Genomic DNA, 22,214 nt, shown 5'->3' on the forward strand with positions numbered 1-22,214 from the left:
CCAGAACAGCTCCCAGGGCGAGAGACCCAGACACACACTACAACAACACACTCTGTAATTAGTGTTGGCATGCGGGGGTGCTGTAGGAAGGATTGGTATGGGAGCTCAAAGAAGCACAATCCTCTTAGGGGGAACAGAGGAGTCAAATAAGAATGGGGATACAGAGTGGGGGATAGAGAAATCAAATGGAGAATAGGAGAGAGCGATAGCTGAATTAGAGGTAGTATGCAGAAAAGCGACCACACTGAGGAGAATGGAAGGTTGAAAGTAGTGAGTAAGGGAGGAGGTTGACAGGCAAGGAAGGAGACCCCTCTGGAGGTGGAAAAAGGCAGGACCATTTCCGGCTGGGGAGGGGAAGCTGACAGGCTCAGACCTAAGGAGAGGCTTGAAGAGAGCGGACGCCTTCTGGACTCCAGAGCACAAGGTGAGCTAAGGTGCCCAGCTTTAGTGAAGACCCTGCGGGGGCCTGTGGGCTGTGGCTTCAATGTGTTTGACTCCACACACCCTAAGCCTTGAAGAAAACCTGCTACGGGTTTGGAAACTAACCACATTAAAGTGGTCCGGTTCAGAGGTGCCCGGACCCTATTCATAAGGGAGATAGAGGGGGCAGAATCCCCTTTGGGCCTTATTAATGGAGGGATCTGGAATCTGTTCAAGCGCAGAAAGGAGGGATGCAGACCCGGTTCGGACTGCAGAAAGATCAATCAATGGTTCGGGCAGTAGAAAAAGAAGCAGCACCCGAGTAGGGAGGGAGATAAGCTATGGCAGGACTCGAGTAGGCTGGCGAAAGGGGACAGGATCCGGTTTGGGCCACTGAAGTAGTGATCAGGACCCAGAAATGAGGGGCAAAATCTATTTTGAATAGCTAAAACGACCTAACTCAGACGGGCAGAAAGAGGGGCTAGGACCTGGTTGATTGTGGTTTGAAATGGGAAGGGATAGAACCTGGTAGTATTCGGGAACAAGGAATACACTATAGCGTAATATCGTTGGATGTGTGGGTGGGTTATCCATGTCGCAGAAAGGGCGAACCGGTCACTTGTAAACGTGGAAGTGTGGGTGCGGTTTGGGGGAAGGGGAGGTGCAGGGACATACTGCAGAGAGAAGGGAAGGGGCGTATTAGGGAAAGAGGAGGTGTGGAAATATACTGCAGGACGGAGGGAGGGGGCATATCAGGAAGGGGCCGGTGCGTGTCTGTACCACAAAGAGGAGGTGGGCTGTGTTGGGGAAGGGGCGGTGCAAAGTAGTCCTGCAGGGAGGGAGCGGGCTGGTGTTGGGGGATCGTTTGGACTGAAATATGATGCAGTTAGGAATAGGATGCAGTTAGGCTGGCCGAGATGTTCTGCTGCTCTGAGAGGAGGGGGTGTCTGTGGGATTGAGGTGGTCTGACTGTCCAGTCCACCAAAGCGCATGTGCTTGAAGGCACGAATACATTCTACTCTTCCCACCCCCACACCACTTGGTGCGCATGCGCACTATTTAGTTGCAGTAGGGGGCGTGTGTAAGCTAACGGGGCGGGGCTGTATAACTGACTTGCAGTTTCTTGGAGGCAAAAGGAGCTAGGGTTTGGATAGGTGGTCTGGGTTTCTAGGTGTGAGAACCCAGTCATTGAAGGGTTTGGGGTCCAAAGTTAGATGAGATTCCCCCTTCCTTCAGGATAGGCAGGAAGTCGGGTGAATCTCCCTCTTCTTCTCATTCTTCCCTAACTCAGACCCCTTCCCCTCAGGCTCAGCTGTTACTCGGCCTTTCAGAAAATGGATAGGAGAAATGACTACGGTTATAGGATGCTCCCATTCCAGGTGAGGTCTCTTTATATTCTCACCAGTCCATCTGTCCCGTACTGAGTTCATTTATTGCTCTTGAACCCCCTACCACTCTATAGTTGAAGAATTTCCTGCCTAACCTGTCTCAGCCCTCCCCCTACCAGGGGAAGGAGGAGGGGAGGAAAACCTGCTTTACTCTATCTCCTGCTCCCTTTCTCTTCCCTCACCCTCCCCTTCAATCACTGCGCAGAGGAAGGGGAGGCCTTTGTGGAAAGGGTGGGCTATAGGGAGGCCAGATGGCTCAGCAGATCGTAATCCTAAGTGTGTAGGGCCCTCTGTTTCCCCCTGGGAGCCTGGGGCTTCACTTCCCTCCAGATATACAGACTGGGACGACAGAAGAAGACAGAGTCTTGCTGATGCATACCCTCTTGGCGGCAACCAAGGACCCTCTGGCCATGGACCCACCAGTTGCCAACCAGCCTAAGAAAAGCAAGACCAAGAAGTCCCCTAGTAAGGCTATTACTAAGACCATACCTGCTGCCCCTACAGTCTCATCTACCAATGTGATTCCCACTATCAAGCCTAAAGTAACTTTGCAGGCTTTAAACCTGCCTGCCATCCCCCAGATCAACCAGGCTGAAGATACCACTGAAGCAGCCAATACTCAGGCTTCTTCAGTCACTGCTCAGCCTACGAAAGCCAATAAGACAAAGAGTGTTATGGCTAAGGCAGACCAAGACTTCCAATCTCTAACTGGCAATGAGAGTGTTACTGCACAGATCAAGACACCCTTACAAGCCCTCAACCTACCAGACATCCTGAAGGCTATCCAGGCTCCAATTACCATTGAGTCAGCCAACTCCCAGGCCTTGATAGCCCCCACTAAGCCCAAGAAAGCTTCCAAAGCTAAGAAGGCTGCTGATAAGGCTATAACTAGTGCTACTGATATCTCACTGGCTTTAACCACCACCCACACAGCTATTACCCAAGGCAGAATTACTAATGAGGCAGCTACTACTCATGCCACAGCGGCCTGCATTAGAACTAATAAAGCCTCCAAAGCCAAGAAGGCAACTGTTAAGGGCATACATACTGACACTGAATTTCTAGAGGCCCCAAATGCCACTGAGACAGCTACCAGGCAGATTGAGGCCACAGCAGCAGCTATCTGGCCCCAAAAATTCAAGGGCAAGAAGACTGCCATTGAAGGCCCAAATTCTGCCTATGAGGCCTCTGAGGTTCCACCTGCCACTCAAATGGTCACAAACCAAGCCCTAGCAGCCACCCTCCAGGTCAAGAGAGGGTCCAGGGCTCATAAGTCTGCCACTAAGGCCCAGATAGCTGAAAGCCAGACTAAAATTGTTGACCAAGGGGCCCAGGCCAAGATGGCCACCTTTAAGACCAACATAAATGCCCTTGAGACTCAGGTTGCTGCTGCTGTCCAGGCCCTGGCAGATGACTACTTGGCTCACTTGAGTCTGGAGCCTACAACCAGGACCCGGGGCAAGAGGAAACAAAAGGTGAGATCTCTGACATTACCACCCTTAATTTTCATTTCTTTCCCATTCCTATCCTCCTAGTTTGTTCATTTGTTCTATAAAAGTTTACTGAGACTTTTTAGTCTGAGCCAGTACCTGTGTTCAGATAGGCTGTGAGAGATGCTGAGAAGAATGCGATATAGTTCCTGCTCCCTGACGGTTCATAGATTGGTGGGGAAATAATACATCCATACACTTAGCTACAACCTGGATATAATTCAACTTGTATTTTCAATTATGAGCCTTACCATGAGGCAGGCTTTGTCTTGGGTACAGTCATATAGGTTGTGTCTTTATGTTTTGAAAGTAACTTTTGCTATCTGGGGATCACAGATACAGTGTTACAGATAAGAAAGCTGAGTTTCAGAGAGGTGAAGTGACTTGTCCAGTCAGTGGTGGCCAACGAAGAGGAGGAACCCCAGGTCCTGCCCTTGGGTGGCTTCTGTCCTGATAGGGAAATGAAACTCCTGCCTGGAAGACAGTGAAAGACAAATCTGGGACTCAGGGTCGCTAATTGTAAGGTCAAGACCCATTACAGGGAGGGTTTAGAGGATTTTTAGGGGGAGGTAGGATGAGGATACAGAGCTGTCTCCTTCACCTGGTGACTCTGGACCTTCCTTCTTTCTAATGATGTAGTCCAAGCATCTGAATGGGGATGAGAGAGGTGGCAATAATTACAGGTTGGTCCCATGGGGCTGGAGGCCTCCGCCACCCCGAGATGTGGCTCTTTTGCAAGAAAGGGTAAGACTCCAATGCTGTTCAGTCTCTTCTTTTTTTCACCTTTCTTCTTTTCTGTCATTCTTCCAAGTTTTTTAAAAACATATTGAGATCTCCCCATGTATTCCTCTTCTCCCAGGTAAATAAGTTGGTGAAATACCTGTTGGTTAAGGACCAGACAAAGATCCCCATCAAGCGCTCAGGTAGAGTCATACCAACCCTCCTCCCTGAAATCTCCTGTCGATTCCCATCTCTCCCATGCCCTGGGGTAACCATTTACTTTATAGCTCCTCATTCTCTCATATGTCTTCCTCTTCCCTTCTTACACTGTGCCATGGCTGGCATCTCCTGTTAACATAGTTCAGAACTCAAACTGCACTGAGCCCACAGGTTGTCAAAAGGGCTGCAGCTCTGTGGCCCCTGCTTAGCCCAGCTGCTCCTACCTTTCCCTTCTTACAGACATGCTGAAGGATGTCATCAAAGAATATGATGAATATTTTCCAGAGATCATTGAACGAGCAAGCTACGCTCTGGAGAAGGTGAAGGGGCAGCCCTGGGGGATGGGTGCAACAGGGAAGCCTTGAATCAAAGACATACATGTCCCTTCTGGGATAGACCACAGAGACTCACTAATCCAACCCCATCACTGTCCATATGGGCAGACAGTGGCCTAAGTGGGAACATAGACTAGCCCAGGGTTACACAGCAAGTCAGTGGTAAAAGCACAGTTAGGACCCAAGCCTCCCAATTTAGTCCTGTCTGCTGCTAGACATGTCCTGTAATGTATTTCAGATGCTCACCTCTCCCTTTCATTCCCCATTCTCTGTATCCCTACATCCCCACTAATTACAAAGGTGATGCTGATAATAATAGTACATTTCTTACCTGCTTGCTGTAGTGGTGGCAACTTAGCTAAGTGCTTTGCGTGCATTATCTCACTGATTTTGCACACACACTCGAAACTCTACACAGGGAAGTGTGGGATGCTCAAGAAGATCATTGATGCCTAGGCTGAATTTTGTGATCTCACAGGCTATTCTTTTACTTGGCAGATGTTTCGAGTCAATCTGAAGGAAATTGATAAGCAAATTAGCTTGTATATTCTGATCAGCACTCAGGAATCCTCTGCAGGCATACTGGGAACGTAAGCTGGGAAAGGGCTGGGATGGGAGGGAGGCTCTGCTTCTGTCTGTGGCCCTATCCCACCCCTGTCATCTCTCCCCATATCTCCTTGGAGAGGCAGGAAGACAGGGCTGAAGAAGTCCCCGTTCCAGCTCCTACACCCAGTTGGAGCCCTGCACACGGTAGTGGTGCTTGATTATGATTGAATGAAGGTGTAGAAGCCTGAAGCAGTGCATTCCTACTGTCAGGTTTTCTGTTTCTTCAGAAGCTTCCCAGCAAAGTAGACCTGTCATTGCTTGTCTCTTCCTACTGGCTTTGGTAGAGTGATTCTCAAAGGAGGGTTTCCTAGGGTAGGTGAATCATGATTCTTAAAGCACAGGGGCCATCACTGGGGCCGTTCCTAGAATTCTCTTGGAGCATAAGGATCTGGGAGAAAAAGAAGGGACTCACATTGGCTGGGTACCTGGGTTGTACCAGTTTAACAAGCATTCTTCCATCTTATTAGCAACCTGAGGCAGGGGAAGATTGGATTCTCCCATTTTACTGAATAGGAGACTGGGGCTCAAGAGTCTAAATGCCTTGCCCAGGGTCACATAGAGCTTGAAGCATAGACTGGGCAGATTTCTATCATGTCTGAGGAATCTGGGAGAGGCTAACTTAGTGAACTGACTGGTGTGTTATTTGCAGATGGCTGCTAGACATAAACCTCCTCTTTACCCTGTTATTCCCCTAGGACCAAGGACACACCCAAATTAGGTCTTCTCATGGTGATTCTGAGTGTCATTTTTATGAATGGCAACAAGGCCAGTGAGGGTGAGTGGCTGAGCATGCAGCTGAATGGGTGGCCACAGTTGGAATTCCACATGTTCATTTTCTGTCCCTGTCTCCTCTTGCCTCCTCTTGCAGCTGTCATCTGGGAGGTGCTGCGCAAGCTGGGGCTGCACCCTGGGTATGATTGGGCTCTTTCAGTGCTTGCTGTCCATGTTGTCCTTTGACAAGAGAGGAATCCCAGGAATTCATCAGTCTGGTGGTCTGGTGGAGTGGGCAAGGGTGCTGGACTGGGTAGAGGGTCCAGAGTTCTGACCTGGGTGGATGGTGAAATGGTCCTGCACTCTCTGGAGTTCATTCTCCCTATGTAATTCCTATGTCATTCTAAGCTGAGATATAAGATAGAACTTCAGGGGCATCCCTGACAAAGAACCATCTGGCCTCAATTTCTTGCTTCCAGCGACCATGTGTTCACTACTCTCCCGGCTTCATTGGGACTGCTGCATGTGCTAGAGAGGTCTCTTCCATGTTGAGAAATGCCTCTGCTCTCATTTGGGAAGTTTTCATCTCTGTTTATGGGTTATTTTTCCCATTGTCAGGGTGAGGCACTCACTTTTTGGGGAAGTGAGGAAGCTCATCACAGACGAGTTTGTGAAGCAGAAGTAAGTGGTATTTGGGGGCTTTGTTTGGCCCTGAAATGTTCTGAGTGTGCTGGCTTGGTTAATAAATTGTTTTATCAGCCATTTTATTATACTAGCTTTAGATGTAATAAGAGCATCCTATGCCCTAGAACTGAGTTCTGTCCACCATTCCTATAAGTGGACAATTCCAGGACTGGGCTAGACCAAAGACAAGACCCTTGCTTTGGGGTGTGCTCAGAGCAGGGTGCCTGAAGAATGGCTCCTCTGTTTACAACACACCCAACAGGAACTTGGGTTTACTCCTCACAGGTGGCAAGATACTTTGGCCTTCCTGTGACACCATGCTCTATACATTCCTTCTCTGAAGCATCAAGTGACTGCTTTGCACAGAGCCAATGGGAAATGACTCCATATTAGAGACCAAGATCATGAACTAGGTTTGGGAGTGAGTCTGGGGAAGAAGGGTCTTAGAAATCCTTCTCCAGGAGCTGAGTTTAGTATTTGTTTCAAAAAGGTTGCCATCTAGTGCCCAGTGGTTACACAGCAGATTTGCTTGGTTAGAAGCAAGTTTCATTTCCTTTCTCCAAGGTACCTGGAGTACAAAAAGGTCCCTAACAGCAGACCACCTGAATATGAGTTCTTCTGGGGCTTGCGCTCCTACCATGAGACTAGCAAGATGAAAGTCCTCAAGTTTGCATGCAAGGTAATAGGAGAGAATTCTGACTTGTTATATTAAGGGTACTGGATGCCCCCAGCTGGGGCAGGCTACATGCAGGGATGGTCAGGCACAGGGTAGCCTGCAGTTCGTATACAAACATATGTGGAACTTCATTGATGTTTGAGAATGCTGCTGAACATAAAGTTTAATTGTTTCATTCCTTTTTCATACTTTGTGTTAGTCTGCTTGCACCGCCATAGCAAAATACTACAGACTGGATGACTTAAATAATAGAAATTTATTTTCTCACAGTTCTGGAGACTGGAAGTCCCAGATCAAGGTCCAGTAGGGTCAGTTTCTGATGAAGCCTCTTTCCGACTTGCAGATGAATGTCTTCTTGCTGTGTTCTCATGTGGTAGAGAGCCTCCTCTTTTCTTAAATGTTTATTTATTTTAAGAAACAGAGAGCACGAATGGGGGAGGGGCAGAGAAGGAGGGAGAGAGAGAGAGAGAGTGAGAGAGAGAGAGAGAGAGAGAGAGAATCCCAAGCAGGCCCTGTGCTGTCAGCACAGAGCCTGACACAGGGCTTGATCCCACGAACTATGAGATCATGACCTGAGCTGAAATAAAAAATCAGATGCTTAACCGACTGAGCCACCCAGGTGCCCCAAGAGAGAGAGCTTCTTTTTATAAAAACACTAATCCTATTGGAGTAGGGCCCCGCCTTTATGACCTCATTTAGCTCTACTTCCATAAAGGCCCAATCTCCAAATACAGTCACATTGGGGGCTGGTGCTTTAACATATGAATTTTAGGGGGACACATTCAATCCATAACTTACTCTCTTATCATTTTCCATCTTTTCCATGAGGTTAAGTAACTCGTCCAAGATCACACACAGCAGCACCTTAGTTATCAGAGCTGAAATGGATATCAGGACTGACCCATGATTAGAAAAAAAAAAAATACTAATATTGCTTTTATACAAAGCCCATAGTATGTACTTAATATATAATTACAAATGTTATTATCCTCATAATGATTATCATCCCCATTTCAGGTGCAGAAGAAAGACCCCAAGGACTGGGCTGCTCAGTACCGGGAGGCAGTAGAGATGGAAGTGCAAGCTGCAGCTGTGGCTGAGGCTGAGGCTGAAGCCAGGGCTGAGGCAAGAGCCCAAATGGGGATTGGAGAGGAAGCTGTGGCTGGGCCCTGGAATTGGGATGACATGGATATCGACTGCCTAACAAGGGAAGAGTTAGGCGATGATGATCAGTCCTGGAACAGATTTCCATTTGAAATTGAGGCCATAGACCAAGAAAATGCAGATGCCAGCACCAACATCAACTTCAGCAGAGGAGCTAGCACCAGGGCTACCTTTAGCAATAGTGCTAATATTAGCTTCAGTGATGCAACCAGCCCCAGTGGTGGCTTTGTTGGCAGAGCTGGCATTAACTTTGGTGACACACCCAGCACCAGTGCCAGCTTTAGCAGTACAGCCAGCATTTGCTTTAGTGGCACACCCAGCACTAGCACTAGTTTCAGTGGTGCAGCCAGCATTAGCTTCAGTGGTGCAGCCAGCACCAGCTCTAGTTTCAACAGTGAAACCTGCATTAGCTTTGGTGGCACACCTTGTACCGGTGCCAGCTTTGGTGGTGGGATCAGCTCTAGTTTCAGTATCCCACTCAGCACCAGTCCCAATTTCAGTGGTGGAGTCAGCTCTGGCTTTGGAGGGACACTCAGTACGGCTGCTGGCTTCTGTGGTGCACTCATTACCAGTAGCAGTTTTGGCACTATACCCAGAACCAGCACAGTCTTTGGTGGTGCACTCAGCACCAGCACTGGATTTGGTGGCACACTCAGCACTAGTATCTGCTTTGGTGGCTCTTCCAGCTCTGATGTCAGCTTTGGTGGCACACTTAGTACCAGTATCTGCTTTGATGGCTCTCCTAGCACCAGCACTGGTTTTGATGGAGTACTCAGCACCAGTGTCTCCTTTGGTAGCTCTTCCAGTACCAGTGCTGACTTTGGCGGTACACTAAGTACCAGCATTTGCTTTGATGGTCCTTCCAGCACTGGTGCCAGGTTTAGTGGTTCATTCAGCACCAGTGTTGGCTTTGGCAATGCACTCAACACCAGTGCTGGTTTTAGCAGTGCTGTTAGCACTAATGCCAGCCTCAGCAGTGCACCTAACACCATGTCTGGCTTTGGCGGTGTGTTCAGCACTAGTACCGACTTCAGTGGGACACTTAGCACTACTACTGACTTTAGCATTTCTCCCAGTGCCAGCATTGGCTTTGGTGGACTTCCCAGCACCAGCCTCTGCTTTGGCAGTGTATCTAACACCAACCTATGCTTTGGTGGCCCTCCTAGCACTAGCACTTACTTTAGTGGTGCTACCAGCGCTAGTTTTGGTGATGGATCCAGTATCACTGCCGGTTTCATCTTTGGCAATGGCTTAAGCACTAGTGCTGGATTTAGTGGTGGACTAGGCACCAGTGCTATCTTCGGTAGTGGACTGAGCACCAGTGCTGGCTTCGGTGGTGGACTGATCTCAAGTGATGCCTTTGGTGGTGTACTGGGCACCAATGCTGGTTTTGGCAGCACACTTGGCACCAGTGCTGGCTTTAGTGGTGGCCTCAGCATCAGTGATGGCTTTGGTGCTGGGCCTATTGCCAGCTTCAACGGAGGACCAAATACCATCATTGGCTTTGGCAGTGGTTCCAACACCAGCACTGGCTTTACTGGTGAACCTAGCATCAGCACCAGCTTTAATGGTGGACCCAGTTCTATCATTGGCTTCAGCAGTGGACCAAGCACAGGTTCTGGCTTCAGCAGTGGACCAAGCAGTGGTGATGGCTTTGGCGGTGGACCAAGAAATGGTGCTGGCTTTGGTGGTGAAGCCACCAGCCTTGTTGCCTGTAGCTTCTCCTATGGCTAGTGAGGTTTCAGGTAATTACAACATTTCCACAGCATGGCCTATGGGAATGGGTATAATAGCTGGGAAATTTTAAGAAACCTCAAAGTGGGAGGGTTGGGTAGGGAGATGAGGACAATGATGGAAGTATGAGAAAACATTTGTTGCTAAAATGTGCTTCTGTTTGGTGTTTTGTTTTCAGATCCCAGGTTTACAGATAATGCTAATTAATTGCAGCAGTTCTTCCCATGGATCCAAGGTACATCCTTGGAATCTTTGTCTATACAGCAGTATAAGCAGATATTATCAATCAGCTGAGGGTGACACACTATGAAAAATCTGCTTGCTGATCCTGCTTTATTGTTTGCTTTTTGTGTGCTGTCATATTTTGGTATCGGAGTTATATTAAATTTGCAAAATGAATTGGAGTTTTTTTCTGTCTTTTAATGTGCTTAGGTTGTTGTGAGGGACATTTTAGGTTCATAAAAGAAAGATATCAGCATAGCTCTTCAGAGATGGTGGGCTCCAGCTTTAGGTTAAAATGAAAGTATGATTTCCATGGGATAAAGACCTGGGGAAAGCATGGCAGGCAAGAGGATTATAGCTTGAGCAAAGATGTCAAGAGGGAAATGCTAGAACAGAAACATGAGGGAGAGGGTTCTGGAAGTAAATATAGATTCATTTTCAGACATTTGTATGGGAATGGAGAGATAGAGTGAGACTAAAGGTAGACACGGGAGCAAGGGAGGGTTTTCTTGAGATAGGAGAGAGACATATGAGTATGTTGCAGAGACATATAAAGGACATATAAAAGCCAATAAAGGACAAGAGATAGATAAAGAACAGTCAACAATTGACTGAAGTAGCCCATGCCTGAGAAGGTGGGATGAGATAGAGTGCCAGAGAATAGAGGGTGACCTTGACTTTGAATAGGATTTAAGGGTGGCTGTGGAAGCAAATAAATGTAGGTTTGTTTCAAGTGGTAGATCCTCCCCCCCAAAAGGTAATATGTATTATACAAGGTTTGGGTCTTGCTGGAGGCTATGATGGAAGGACAAAGGAATAAAAGCAGTGAGTATACGAGTCTGTCTCTTCACCACTGGGTTGCCAATACCTAGGTGCATAGAGAGTGGTTGAAGAAATGGAATATAGAATCCAAGCTGGTTAGGAATGGAAGAACAATGAGGAGGAAGAGGACTTGTCAATTAGGAGACAATGGAGGAATCCAAAGATTATACTCTTGATGCAGTATAAGAACAAATGTTGTTCATTCAAGAAATATTACACACATGCCTCCTATGTGGGAGGCATGCTGCTAGGGATCCTATGGATGATACAGAGTTGTAAGGACTGGGGGCCAGTGGTCAGATAGCAGGATCCTTGTACTTAAGAAGTCATACTGGGAGAGGGGTGTCTAGATGATGCCAAGGTCTATGGAATGGATAGCTGAGGGGGAAATGATCACTGGAGTTGAGGGAGTCAGGGGACTTGGAGGTCAAGGTATGGTTTGGATAATTTATATGAACATGAAAATCACTAAGGATGGCAGCAGGAGTTGGAAAAGAGAGGAACACTATGGTCTAGGTGCAGATTCTTCTGAGTGTATGAATGAAGGTATCATGTCCTCATCCATGCTGCCCACCAAGGAACAAGGCCCATAGGTACTCACAGAGACCTATATCCTCGCTCACTTTTAGAAGTGCTACCCCAAAACCCTACCCTCCAGGAAGCCCTCATCCATTCCACACCCCACAGCAACAGAGTCATTTCACAAAGTAAGATCTTAAGAAGATCTTGTAGGAGAAGTCTCACAATGACTTCCTCTCCCTCCTTGTAGGCAGCAAGAGAAGGCTTTATTGATAAGGAACTAGGAATTAAGAAAGAAAAAGCTTCATTCATAACTAGACAGCTCCTTGGTTGTAGCTGGAAATCGAGGCCTGTTTTGGAGATGCTGAGGGCTTCTTCATTAGAAGCAGGGGTCTTCTAGTAAGGCCAAGTCCAGCGTCTTGAGGTAAGAGAAGTGCAAGGTAAGCAGCACTTAAAGGTGGGAAACAGTGGAGACAAAGGCAGTTTGACTTCTTGGAAAGGGCTCAGTAATGGGCAGGGACAGTGTCCAGGGCTTCCTCAGGTTCTCGGGTGATGTCCACATTCTGGGGGAAGAGAGCCCAGGATTAATAGGAAGGAGATACCACTATGGAGCCCCAGACCCACCCCTGTCTCTTGTCCTTTCATCCCAGGCTCCTCTATTTCAGCCAGGCATGGATCCTGACCCTTTTCTCAGGCAAGCCTCTGGGGAATCTCAACCTGAGGTATTTTGGGTAAGGGTTGCTCTAGTCCCTCATCTTCAAGTCACCTCAGGCCTGGGCCATGGTTCCTGCATTTCTGGGTGCTGGTTATTTTACCTGTTGGTATGAAACATCCAAACTATGTGGGATTGGAGTGGTCTTTCTGTGCAGGTGGGTGCTTTCACTATGTGCCAGCTTAGGCCATAGAATCCCTCACCTACCTCAGGTTTCTCCCGGTGTGTGTTTACAGCTTCCACATTCAGGTAGATGGACTCCACTTTGCAGCCTCAGAAAAGAACAACCAGTCCATCCATAAGCCCCCAAGGTAAGCACAGGTCTTTCCTAAGGTGTCATTCACTCCCCTGCCCATCACCACCCATACCCCCAGCTCCACACTGTGTGCAGATTGTGACTGGGCTGTAGGGAGGAGAATGTAGACCAGCTGTGTGACATATGGGGAAGACATCAGGTCTAAGAGGAGTCAATGGGGTGTCCCCCCACCTGTCCCTGATAGTCTTAGAGTTCTCTGTTGCTCAACTGGGAATGGGAAGGAGATGAGAATACATGATCTCTGGGGCCTCCCTCAACTCTTGTGGTCTGTGAGGCAGCAATCTAATGTATATAATAATGATGGAGTTCTGTGGATCTTCTAAGCTGTGTTAAATGCTGAAGTGGTGGAAGAGTTCTGGGGCCATTGCCTTGGGGCAATCAATCCCAGGTAAAGTTCATTTAGAGGCAAAATGATTATGGCAACACCAGAGGTGTGGAAGGTCACAAGGGAGTTCTGGGAGCCTGAAGAAAAAGGAGAGTGATATCACTGGGGTCTGGGGCTGGCAGAAGAAGCCTAATGCCTGTAGAAGCCCCCCTTAGCTCCATCTCTGTGGATTGCACCCTGCTCAGGGCTTCAGTGTGCTGTTTGCCCTGCTCACATCCTAGAAGATAGTAGAGTCTCTGTCTCTCTCCTGCTCATGAATACTTCATAAAAAACTAATGCCCCAAGAGATAGTCTAAACTGACCAGGCCAATCTTTGAGCCCTTTCTTCAATTTGGTCCCAAACTACACTTATTCCTCTGGTCCCCTTTGGGGACCTCTTCTACAGCTAGTGCTCCATGCTCAGTGCTTTGATAGAGCCAGAGAAAGTTGAGGCCAGGCCCTGGATTTAGAGGCCATCCCCGTTCTTCCCTGTTCTCATTTTATTACTGCTAATCTTTCCTTCACCAAGACATCCAATTACATACCCAAGAAACCTCCCCAAGGTCTCTGCTGTACAAATGGTATGCACTGGAGGTATGCTCATGCTCTCTATGTGCCTTTCCTCAGATGAGGGTAGGGGCACTCACCATAAGCCACAGGTGTGAGTTTAAGCACTGTGTGCAAAGGACACTTGAGATATGGCAACTCATCTAGAAAGGAGGAGAAAACAGCCATCAGAGACAGGGTAGTGTGGAGGGTACCACCTCCCCAGGCTTCTTCTGCCACAACCCCTTCCTTATGGTCAGCTTCATCAAGGGCACACTCCCCACACTCTGCAGTGGGTAGTACTGAGAGTAGGGTGGGCAATGACGAAAAACGCAGAGATGTGGCCTCTAGAACAGGGAGAAAAGAGGTCCCTGGGGAATGTGGACAGATTGTGAGTTCTCCAGAAGGGACAGGCTGGTCATCTGGGAAGTGGTTGGTTTATCTCCTCATTAACAGGGCAAACATGAGACCAAGGCAGACCTCTATCCTGCCCCAGCCTCAGGCTTTCCACAGGCCTCTAAATGAAGGCACACAAATGTATGTCAGCAAGTTTTCTGAGAACTTGCTATGTGCCAGGACCCTTGGATAGGTGTACATGCACCTTCACAGCTCCCACAGTTTTTGCTCCAGCCCAGGCCTGCGCTCTCTGATTCCTCTCACACTTGTTGATGGACAAGCATTTCTTAATTCACTTGTTTCCAGTTGTTGACTATTGTTCATAAAGTTGTTTTGAATATTCATGTACCATTTCTTATGTGGGCCTAGGTTTTATTAGACATCCCTGAGAGGAGGAGTTGATCAGGCCCAATTCAATGGATGAGGACATTAAGCCTCTGAGAGGGAAGACATTTGCCTTATGTCACCCTCAGGAAGTGGCAGCACTGGGACTTGAACCTAAGACCCTCAGAGACTAAATGTGTGCTCTGCCCACTGCAGCCAGCTACCATTGCCTTGGAGGGGCTCACAGTGTCATGGGAATGGCACCCTCATTTGCCACTATTCTCCAACGACAGTCACTCTCACTCACCCAGCATGCACTTACCACTTCCCATCTCCCTTCACTGAGCCAGAACCCCACCCCTCATGGCTTCCCTGCCCCCAAGGTTGATCCTGGTCTTTTAAGGTCACCACCACCCTCCTAGCCTCCTGAGACATCAGGTTTGGTGATATCCTGGGCATCTATCCTGTTCCTCCTCATCTTTGTCATCATCATTGTCAGGCTCTGGGCCCTCTGGTTGCATTTGGTGCAAGATCTCATTCCACCCTTGCTGATACTCTGCAGGGGTTACTGTTCCCCTGCACACATGACACACATGGCACACATGACAACTGGACTCAGAGAAGGGAAGTGACTGACTTGTCTGAGGTCTCTGACCTAGATCTGCCACCACCTGGACAACTGACCTTGGCCCAGCCTTTTCTCTCTCTAGCCTTCAGAGTTCCCATCTCTCATAGGACAGGATTGGACCAAATGTACTCTGAGCATGCCCCAGCTATGAGGCTCCTGGGGGGTCTGCTTCCTGAGTCACATCATCTCTCTGGGCCTTAAGTTTCCTCACTGAGTAATAGGGGTAAAAGTGCCCCGAGCACTGCCTGGCCCAACTCCCAGGGCCTCTGTGAACAACTGGTATGTCCTGTGCATGAAAGCAGGTAGGAAGTGGGTGAAGCAGTGTGAGAATGACAGGTGAATGTACCACTCCCCACCCCACCCCTTGCAAATCTATGCATTAACTGGGAATCCTCTGGAAAGCACCTGAGATTGACACCCCTCACTGACCCTCTGAGCCCCATGATCTTGGGTAAATCACTTTACCTCTCAAAGCCTCCATTTCCTCATCTGCACAGTCAGAGTTACAGTGCTTGCCTCATGGTCTCAAAGACAGTACCAAGCAATGGAGATTGGAAGCTGTCAGAAATCTAGTAGCACAAGAACCCTCACCCCAAGCCCCATCACGTTTTCCAGTGAGGAGACTGAGAACCAGGCAGAGGAAATGACTTGTTCAATGTCAAGTTCTCAAGTTCCCTAGGTTTCTTTTTTTTTTTTTTTTTAATTTTTTTTTTTTTAACATTTATTTATTTTTGAGACAGAGAGAGACAGAGCATGAACGGGGAAGGGTCAGAGAGAGAGGGAGACACAGAATCTGAAACGGGCTCCAGGCTCCGAGCCATCAGCCCAGAGCCTGACGCGGGGCTCGAACTCACGGACCGCGAGATCGTGACCTGGCTGAAGTCGGACGCTTAACCGACTGCGCCACCCAGGCGCCCCATCAAGTTCCCTAGGTTTCAATTTTTGATGACTTCATATTATAAGTGCCCTTTATTTGGAAACTACCATAGTAGAAAATATTCAAGTCTGCAGGACATCGCACAATATAACTTTCAAGTATAACTTTTCAATGTCCTCACATACTCAGAGTATCCTGGAGATGCTCATACTTCAGCATCCACATCAGAAATGGACTCTCACACCCGAGGTTAACATAACAGTCCCTTTCTAGGCTCTCTGCCCTAGTTTGCATTCCAGCATATGTTGTCAGTGTATAGATACTCTGTAAATTATAATGTCTAGATATATTTTTTAAAAGAAATTATTTTAAAAATAAAATGGAAATATCACTATCTTGGGAGAAATCATCCCCACAACAAATACAGAAACCTACAATCAGGATCATTAGGCAACAAAAAGTCCCATTACCACCTGACGACAGCATGCTTCATAGAAAAACTGGCTCAGCTTTTTCATGTTGATGCATACTGTTAGTGTTGGCTTTTAAAACATTAGCCGAAAATAATACTAATAGCAGCAGCTAACACATATAGCCCATACTATGTGTCATGAATTGCCCTCAGCTCTTTACATATGTTAATGTATTTAAACTTCATCATTATTTTCCCATTTTACAGATGAGAAAATTGAGGCCAGAGAGGCTAAAGTAATTTGCCAAAGCTATTATGTTACAGAGCAAGAATTTGAACTCAAGCATCTTTGTTCTAGATACTGTGCTCTTAACCATTAAGGTATAAACCACAGACTGCTGGTGTAAGGGTTCCAAATCATACCCAGCTCCCTATGCCAGGAACAGAGAGGAGAGTGGTACCTGAGCTCTTATCCAAGAAGTAGGCCAGGAGGCACCGCATGACAGCCTGGTGGCAGATCACCAGTACATTTTCCTGCCGTTCTAGCTCCATTATAACTGGCTCCAGACGCTGAACCAGATCCTCATAGGACTAAAAATGAGAGAACATTTGGGTTAAAAGAATAGATGAGGCACATTTTCCCAGAGAACTCAGGACTAGGAATCCGGAAAAGTTGGATCTGGTGTCAGTTCAGTTACTGACCCAACAATATTGTCTTAGGCAACTCACTTCTTTTTAGGGTCTTAGTTTCTCATGTACTAAATGGGGACAATCAATACAGTGGACTAAATAATAATAACAATAATAAAACTTCTTAATATAAAATTCTTAGAAAAACCATATAAAATAAGTGGTTGCACTGCTGACCTTTTAACAAAATAAAGGAAATATGAATGAAGGATTCCAAAATGAAGAAAAACTTGGGGAAAAAGAGAAATAAGTGGATAGAGAAGCCTCAATACTCTGGGGGCATTTTTCAATCACAATATCTAAGAGGCTTGAGATTTTAAAACCTCATAGAGACAGAAGACAAGGTCTTAGGTGTGTAGACGGTGGAGAATCAGGACTGAAACTTTCACATACATCTGAGACCCTCAAAGGGCTACATATTTTTTAATTTTTTTATTTTTTTTAAATTTTTTTTCAATATATGAAGTTTATTGTCAAACTGGTTTCCATACAACACCCAGTGCTCAACCCAAAAGGTGCCCTCCTCAATACCCATCACCCACCCTCCCCTCCCTCCCATCAACTTTCAGTTTGTTCTCAGTTTTTAAGAGTCTCTTATGCTTTGGCTCTCTTCCACTCTAACCTCTTTTTTTTTCTTCCCCTCCCCCATGGGTTTCTGTTACATCTTTTTTAAAATTTTTTAACCTTTATTCACTTTTGAGAGACAGAGAGAGACAAAGCATGAGCGGGGTAGGGACAGAGAGGGAGGCACAGAACCGAAAACAGCCTCCAGGCTCTAAGCTGTCAGCACAGAGCCCGACGCAAGGCTTGAACCCACAAACCATGAGAGCATGACCTGAGCCAAAGTCAGACGCTCAACCGACTGAGCCACCCAGGCACCCCAGGGATACATCCTTAATAGAAGTGTAAACCAGAAAAAAAAATATCCATAGGAGGAGGGGCAAACATGGCAGAGAAGTAGGGGAATCTGAGGTTCCCTAATCTCTCAAACAAAGAAGTGTTGAAGCCAAAGGGCTTTGAACCCTAAGAGTCCAGGAGGAACACAGACAGAGTCGCTTCCAGGGAACCACCAGGACAACCTGATGGGCCATAGATGTGTGATTGGAAACTGGGAGAGATAAAATGAGTGGAGCGGTGGGATCCCCTTCTGCAGAGGGGAGGGATCCCCTTTTGCAGAGAGACAAAGGGAAGAGAAAGAGAGGCTGGGGAAGCATAGGACTGTATCTGGATAAGAGAAAAAACCACGGACTGGGACAAAGAAAGATCCAATCTCTAACTGAGGGGCTTTCTCAAGACTGGGGCTGGCTGCCCTGTTCATGCACCTGGGGAGGAGAGGAGCTGGTCTGGGCTCGGTGGCTAGGTCAAGGGCACAGTCTGTAGTAGAAGAAAGTGATCCCCTCTCTGGAGTGCTGTGGGACAGGACAAAGCCTGTCTGCATTTACCAGCCAGAGACAACATATTGGGTGGTGCAGAGTGGCACTTCTCCAGTACTGGGGTGTGCAGAGTGAAAGTTTGAATCCCAGTCAAGTGCCAGGGCATGGGAATAAGCAGAGCGAGACAAACCACCTTGTTTGTGCCCACAGCAGTGATAACGGCTTGAACAGAGTGGTTTGGGACTCCAGGTCAATGGAGGAGGGACTGGACTGTTGCCATTTTTCTCCCCACCACTACCAAAGTGGGGTCTCAGGGATAGGATTGGACAGTGTGGCCCACAGTGGAAGCGGGACCTGCCTACAACCAAACCACTCCTGCATGTGGCAACTGCATATATACTGGAGCAGGACTGATGCTGATGAACCAGATGAATCCTCCTCCAGACCAGTGCTGTTGGATTGCCTGGTTTAATTCTTGGATAATTCTTATTATATAGATATATTCTCCCTTCCTTTTCTCCTTCTTATCTCTTCCCCCCTCTAGTCTGGTTACTCTGGTTGTTGGTTTGGTTAAGCAGACATATTTAGTCCATTCTCTTGATACATGTTCTATAGCTCCTTCTTTATTTTCTTTTCTCTCTCTCTGGAGTAATTAAGCCTTATAGTTTCTCTGTCTGGACAACATTATCTTCTTTTCTTTTTCCCCGCCTCCTTCTTTTTTTCCTTTCTCTCTGTATTAAGCTGTATAGTTTCTCTGCCTGATCAATGTTTATTTTTTTCCCTGCCCCTGTCATTTCTCTCTTCATATGGCATGAGGCCTCTTCCATCATCACTGCTTCCACCCTGTGGTTTTCTTGTAGCTGGTGCTTCTGTTTTGTTTTTGTTTTTGTTTGTGTTTGTGTTTGCGTGTTTTTGTTTTCTGTTTGTTTTCTGTTTGTTTTCCTTCCCAGGGCTACTTCAATGAACAAATCAAAGTACACTTGGTGGAGGGTCCAAAACATCACTATAAGTAGGGAGATAAAATAACCAAAGTCACAACAGCAGAGATCAAGTAACACTCTCCAAAAAACACCTCCTGAAGGGCCAGGCCCTGGACAATGTACGACATCTCTTTAATATAGTAGTGCTCACAGGTGCAGGATACATAATAAGCTTTTAAAACACATAGGGACAGGAAACTAGCCAAGATGATGAAACAGAAGAATTCTCTTCAATAGAAACTCCAAGAAGAAATGACAACTAAAGAATTGATCAAAACAGATATAAACAATATAACTGAACAAGAATTTATAATAATAGTCATAAAATTAATATCTGGGCTTGAAAAAAGCATACAAGACAGCAGAGAACTTATTGCTGCAGATTTTAAGGAACTAAAAAACGCTAGTGATGAATTAAAAATGCTATAAATGAGGTGCAAAATAAAATAGAGGTGGTCACAGTGAGGATTGAAAAGCAAAAAGGGAGAATAGGTGAAATAGAAGATAAAATTATGGAAAAAGAGGAAACGGAGAAAAATAGAAATTAAAAAAATTCTGGATCACAAGGGGAGAATTAGAGAACTAAGTTATTTATGAAATGGAACAATATTGGGGTGCCTGGGTGGCTCAGTCAGTTGGGCGACTGACTTCAGCTCAGGTCATGATCTCACGGTTCATGGGTTAGGACCCCGCATCGGGTTCTGTGCTGACAGCTCAGAGCCTGGAGCCTGGTTTGGATTCTGTGTCTCCCTCTCTCTCTGCCCCTAACCCACTCGCATTTTGTCTCTGTCTCTCTCAAAAATAAATAAGCATTAAAAAATTTTAGAAATGGAACAATATCCATATCATAGGAGTTCCAGAAGAAGAAGAAGAAGAGAGAGAAAGGGGCCAAAGGTGTACCTGAACAAAACATAGCTGAGAATTCCTTAATCTGGGGAAAGAACCAGGCAATGAAATCCAGGAGGCACAGAGACCCCCTTCAGACATAACTTGAATCAATATTCTGCATGACATATCATCATGAAATACATGACTGGCAAAATACAAAGATAAAGAGAGAATTCTGAAAGCAGCTACAGATAAATGGGCCTTAACATACAAGGGTAGACACATAAGGGTAGTAGCAGACCTATCTACTGAAACTTGGCAGGCTATAAACGAGCGGCAGGAAATCTTCAATGTGATGAACAGGAAAAATATACAGCCAAGAATCCTTTATCCAGCAAGCCTGTCATTCAGAATAGAAGGATAGATAAAGGTTTTCCCAAACAAATAAAAACTGAAGGAATTCATCACCACCATACCAGCCTTACAGGAGATCCTAAGGGGGCCTCTGTGAGTGAAATGTTGCAAGGACCACAAAGGACCAGAGATATCACTACAAGCATGAACTCTACAGATAACACAATAACTCTAAATACATATCTTTCAGTAATAACCCTGAATGTAAATGGAATAAATGCTCCAATAAAAAAATAGGGTATAAGAATGAATAAAACAACAAGACTCATCTATTTGCTGTCTATAAGAGACACATTTTAGACATGAGGACATCTTCAGATTGAAAGTGAGGGAATACCATCTATCATGCTACTGGGAATCAAAAGAAAGATGGAGTAGCCATACTTATATCAGACTAACTAGATTTTAAACTAAAGGCTATAACAAGAGATGAAGAAGGAATTTATATAACAAATTACAGGGTCTGTCCATCAAGAAAACCTAACAATTATAAATGTCTATGCAACCAATTTGGGAACACCCAAATATACAAAACAATCACAAACATAAGCAATCTTATTGGTAAGAATGTGGTTAATTGCAGGGGACTTTAATACTCCACCTATAAAAATGGACAGATCATCTAGACAGAAAATCAATAAGAAACAGTGGCCCTGAATGATACACTGGACAAGATGGACTTGACAGGTATATTTAGAACTTTCCATTGTAAAGCAGCAGAATATACATTCTTCTCAACTGCCCATGGAACATTCTCCAAGATAGATCACACACTGGGTAACAAGACAGCCTTTAATACATATAAAAGAATTGAGATTATACCATGCACTTTCAGATCACAATGCTATGAAACTTGAAATCAACCACAGGAAAAAGTCTGGAAAACCTCCAAATGCATGGAGGTTAAAGAAATCCTACTACAGAATGAATGGGTCAACCAGGCAAAGAAGACATTAAAAAATATATAGAGGGGCACCTGGCTGGCTCAGCCGGTTGAGCGACTGACTTCGACTCAGGTCATGATCTCATGGCTTGAGAGTTTGAGCCCCACATCAGGCTTTATGCTGACAGCTCTGAGCCTGGAGCCTGCTTCGGATTCTGTGTCTTCCTCTCTCTCTGTCCCTCCCCCACTCATGCTCTGTCTCTCTTTGTCTCAGAAATAAACATTAAAAAATTAAAAAAAATATATGGAAACAAATAAAAATGAAATCATGACAGTCCATACCCATTGGGATGCAGCAAAGGCAGTCCTAAGAGGAAAATACATTGCAATCCAGGCCTATCTCAAGAAACAAGAGCAATCCCAAATAAAAAATCTAATAGCACACCTAAGGGAATTAGAAGCAGAACAACAAAGAAAGCCAAAACCGAGCAGAAGAAGAGAAATAATAAAGATCAGATCAGAAATAAAGAAATAAGGAATAAAAAAAATAAAACAGTAGAACAGATCAATGAAACTAAGAGTTGGTTTTTTGAAAAAATAAAATTTATAAACCTCTAGCCAGGCTTCTCAAAAGGAAAAGAGAGAGGACCCAAAGAGATACAATCATGAAAGAAAATGGATTCATCACAACCAATCCCTCAGAAATACAAGAAATTATCAGGAAATACTATGAAAAATTATATGCCAACGAACTGGACATC

The 22,214-nt window shown here is 46.0% G+C and overlaps 2 protein-coding genes and 1 non-coding gene across 8 annotated transcripts in view; 2 read left to right on the plus strand and 1 right to left on the minus strand.

Moving 5' to 3' along the window:
* Positions 1–2,101: 2,101 nt before the first annotated feature.
* LOC131501953 (trophinin-like) lies at positions 2,102–10,546 on the plus strand (the record flags this gene model as incomplete). The annotated part of the gene is made up of 10 exons (XM_058712499.1): positions 2,102–3,283; positions 3,938–4,042; positions 4,158–4,221; positions 4,478–4,557; positions 5,071–5,162; positions 5,874–5,953; positions 6,047–6,089; positions 6,508–6,570; positions 7,138–7,252; positions 8,267–10,546. Coding segments are annotated over 10 exons (3,705 nt in total), but the record flags the coding sequence as incomplete, so codon positions are not given.
* Positions 6,775–6,903, plus strand: LOC131503340 (small nucleolar RNA SNORA11). The gene has a single exon (XR_009257430.1). It is a non-coding gene; the product is annotated as a small nucleolar RNA SNORA11 (small nucleolar RNA).
* A 1,360-nt stretch (positions 10,547–11,906) lies between the features above and the next one.
* The window catches only part of PFKFB1 (6-phosphofructo-2-kinase/fructose-2,6-biphosphatase 1), a 129,359-nt gene continuing 119,051 nt past the window's right edge, over positions 11,907–22,214 (minus strand). For 5 of the 6 annotated variants that reach the window (XM_058712496.1, XM_058712498.1, XM_058712497.1 and 2 more), the window contains 4 exons: positions 16,747–16,876; positions 13,750–13,812; positions 12,630–12,694; positions 11,907–12,273 (listed from right to left, as the gene is read on the minus strand). In XM_058712496.1, the coding sequence (XP_058568479.1) occupies positions 12,214–12,273; positions 12,630–12,694; positions 13,750–13,812; positions 16,747–16,876 (318 nt within the window). In that variant the 3' untranslated portion in view covers positions 11,907–12,213. The remainder of the gene's footprint in view (positions 12,274–12,629; positions 12,695–13,749; positions 13,813–16,746; positions 16,877–22,214) is intronic. The other variant, XM_058712494.1, reaches the window with a different exon arrangement.

The sequence above is a fragment of the Neofelis nebulosa genome, chromosome X, assembly GCF_028018385.1.
Source record: "Neofelis nebulosa isolate mNeoNeb1 chromosome X, mNeoNeb1.pri, whole genome shotgun sequence".
Taxonomy (NCBI): domain Eukaryota; kingdom Metazoa; phylum Chordata; class Mammalia; order Carnivora; family Felidae; genus Neofelis; species Neofelis nebulosa.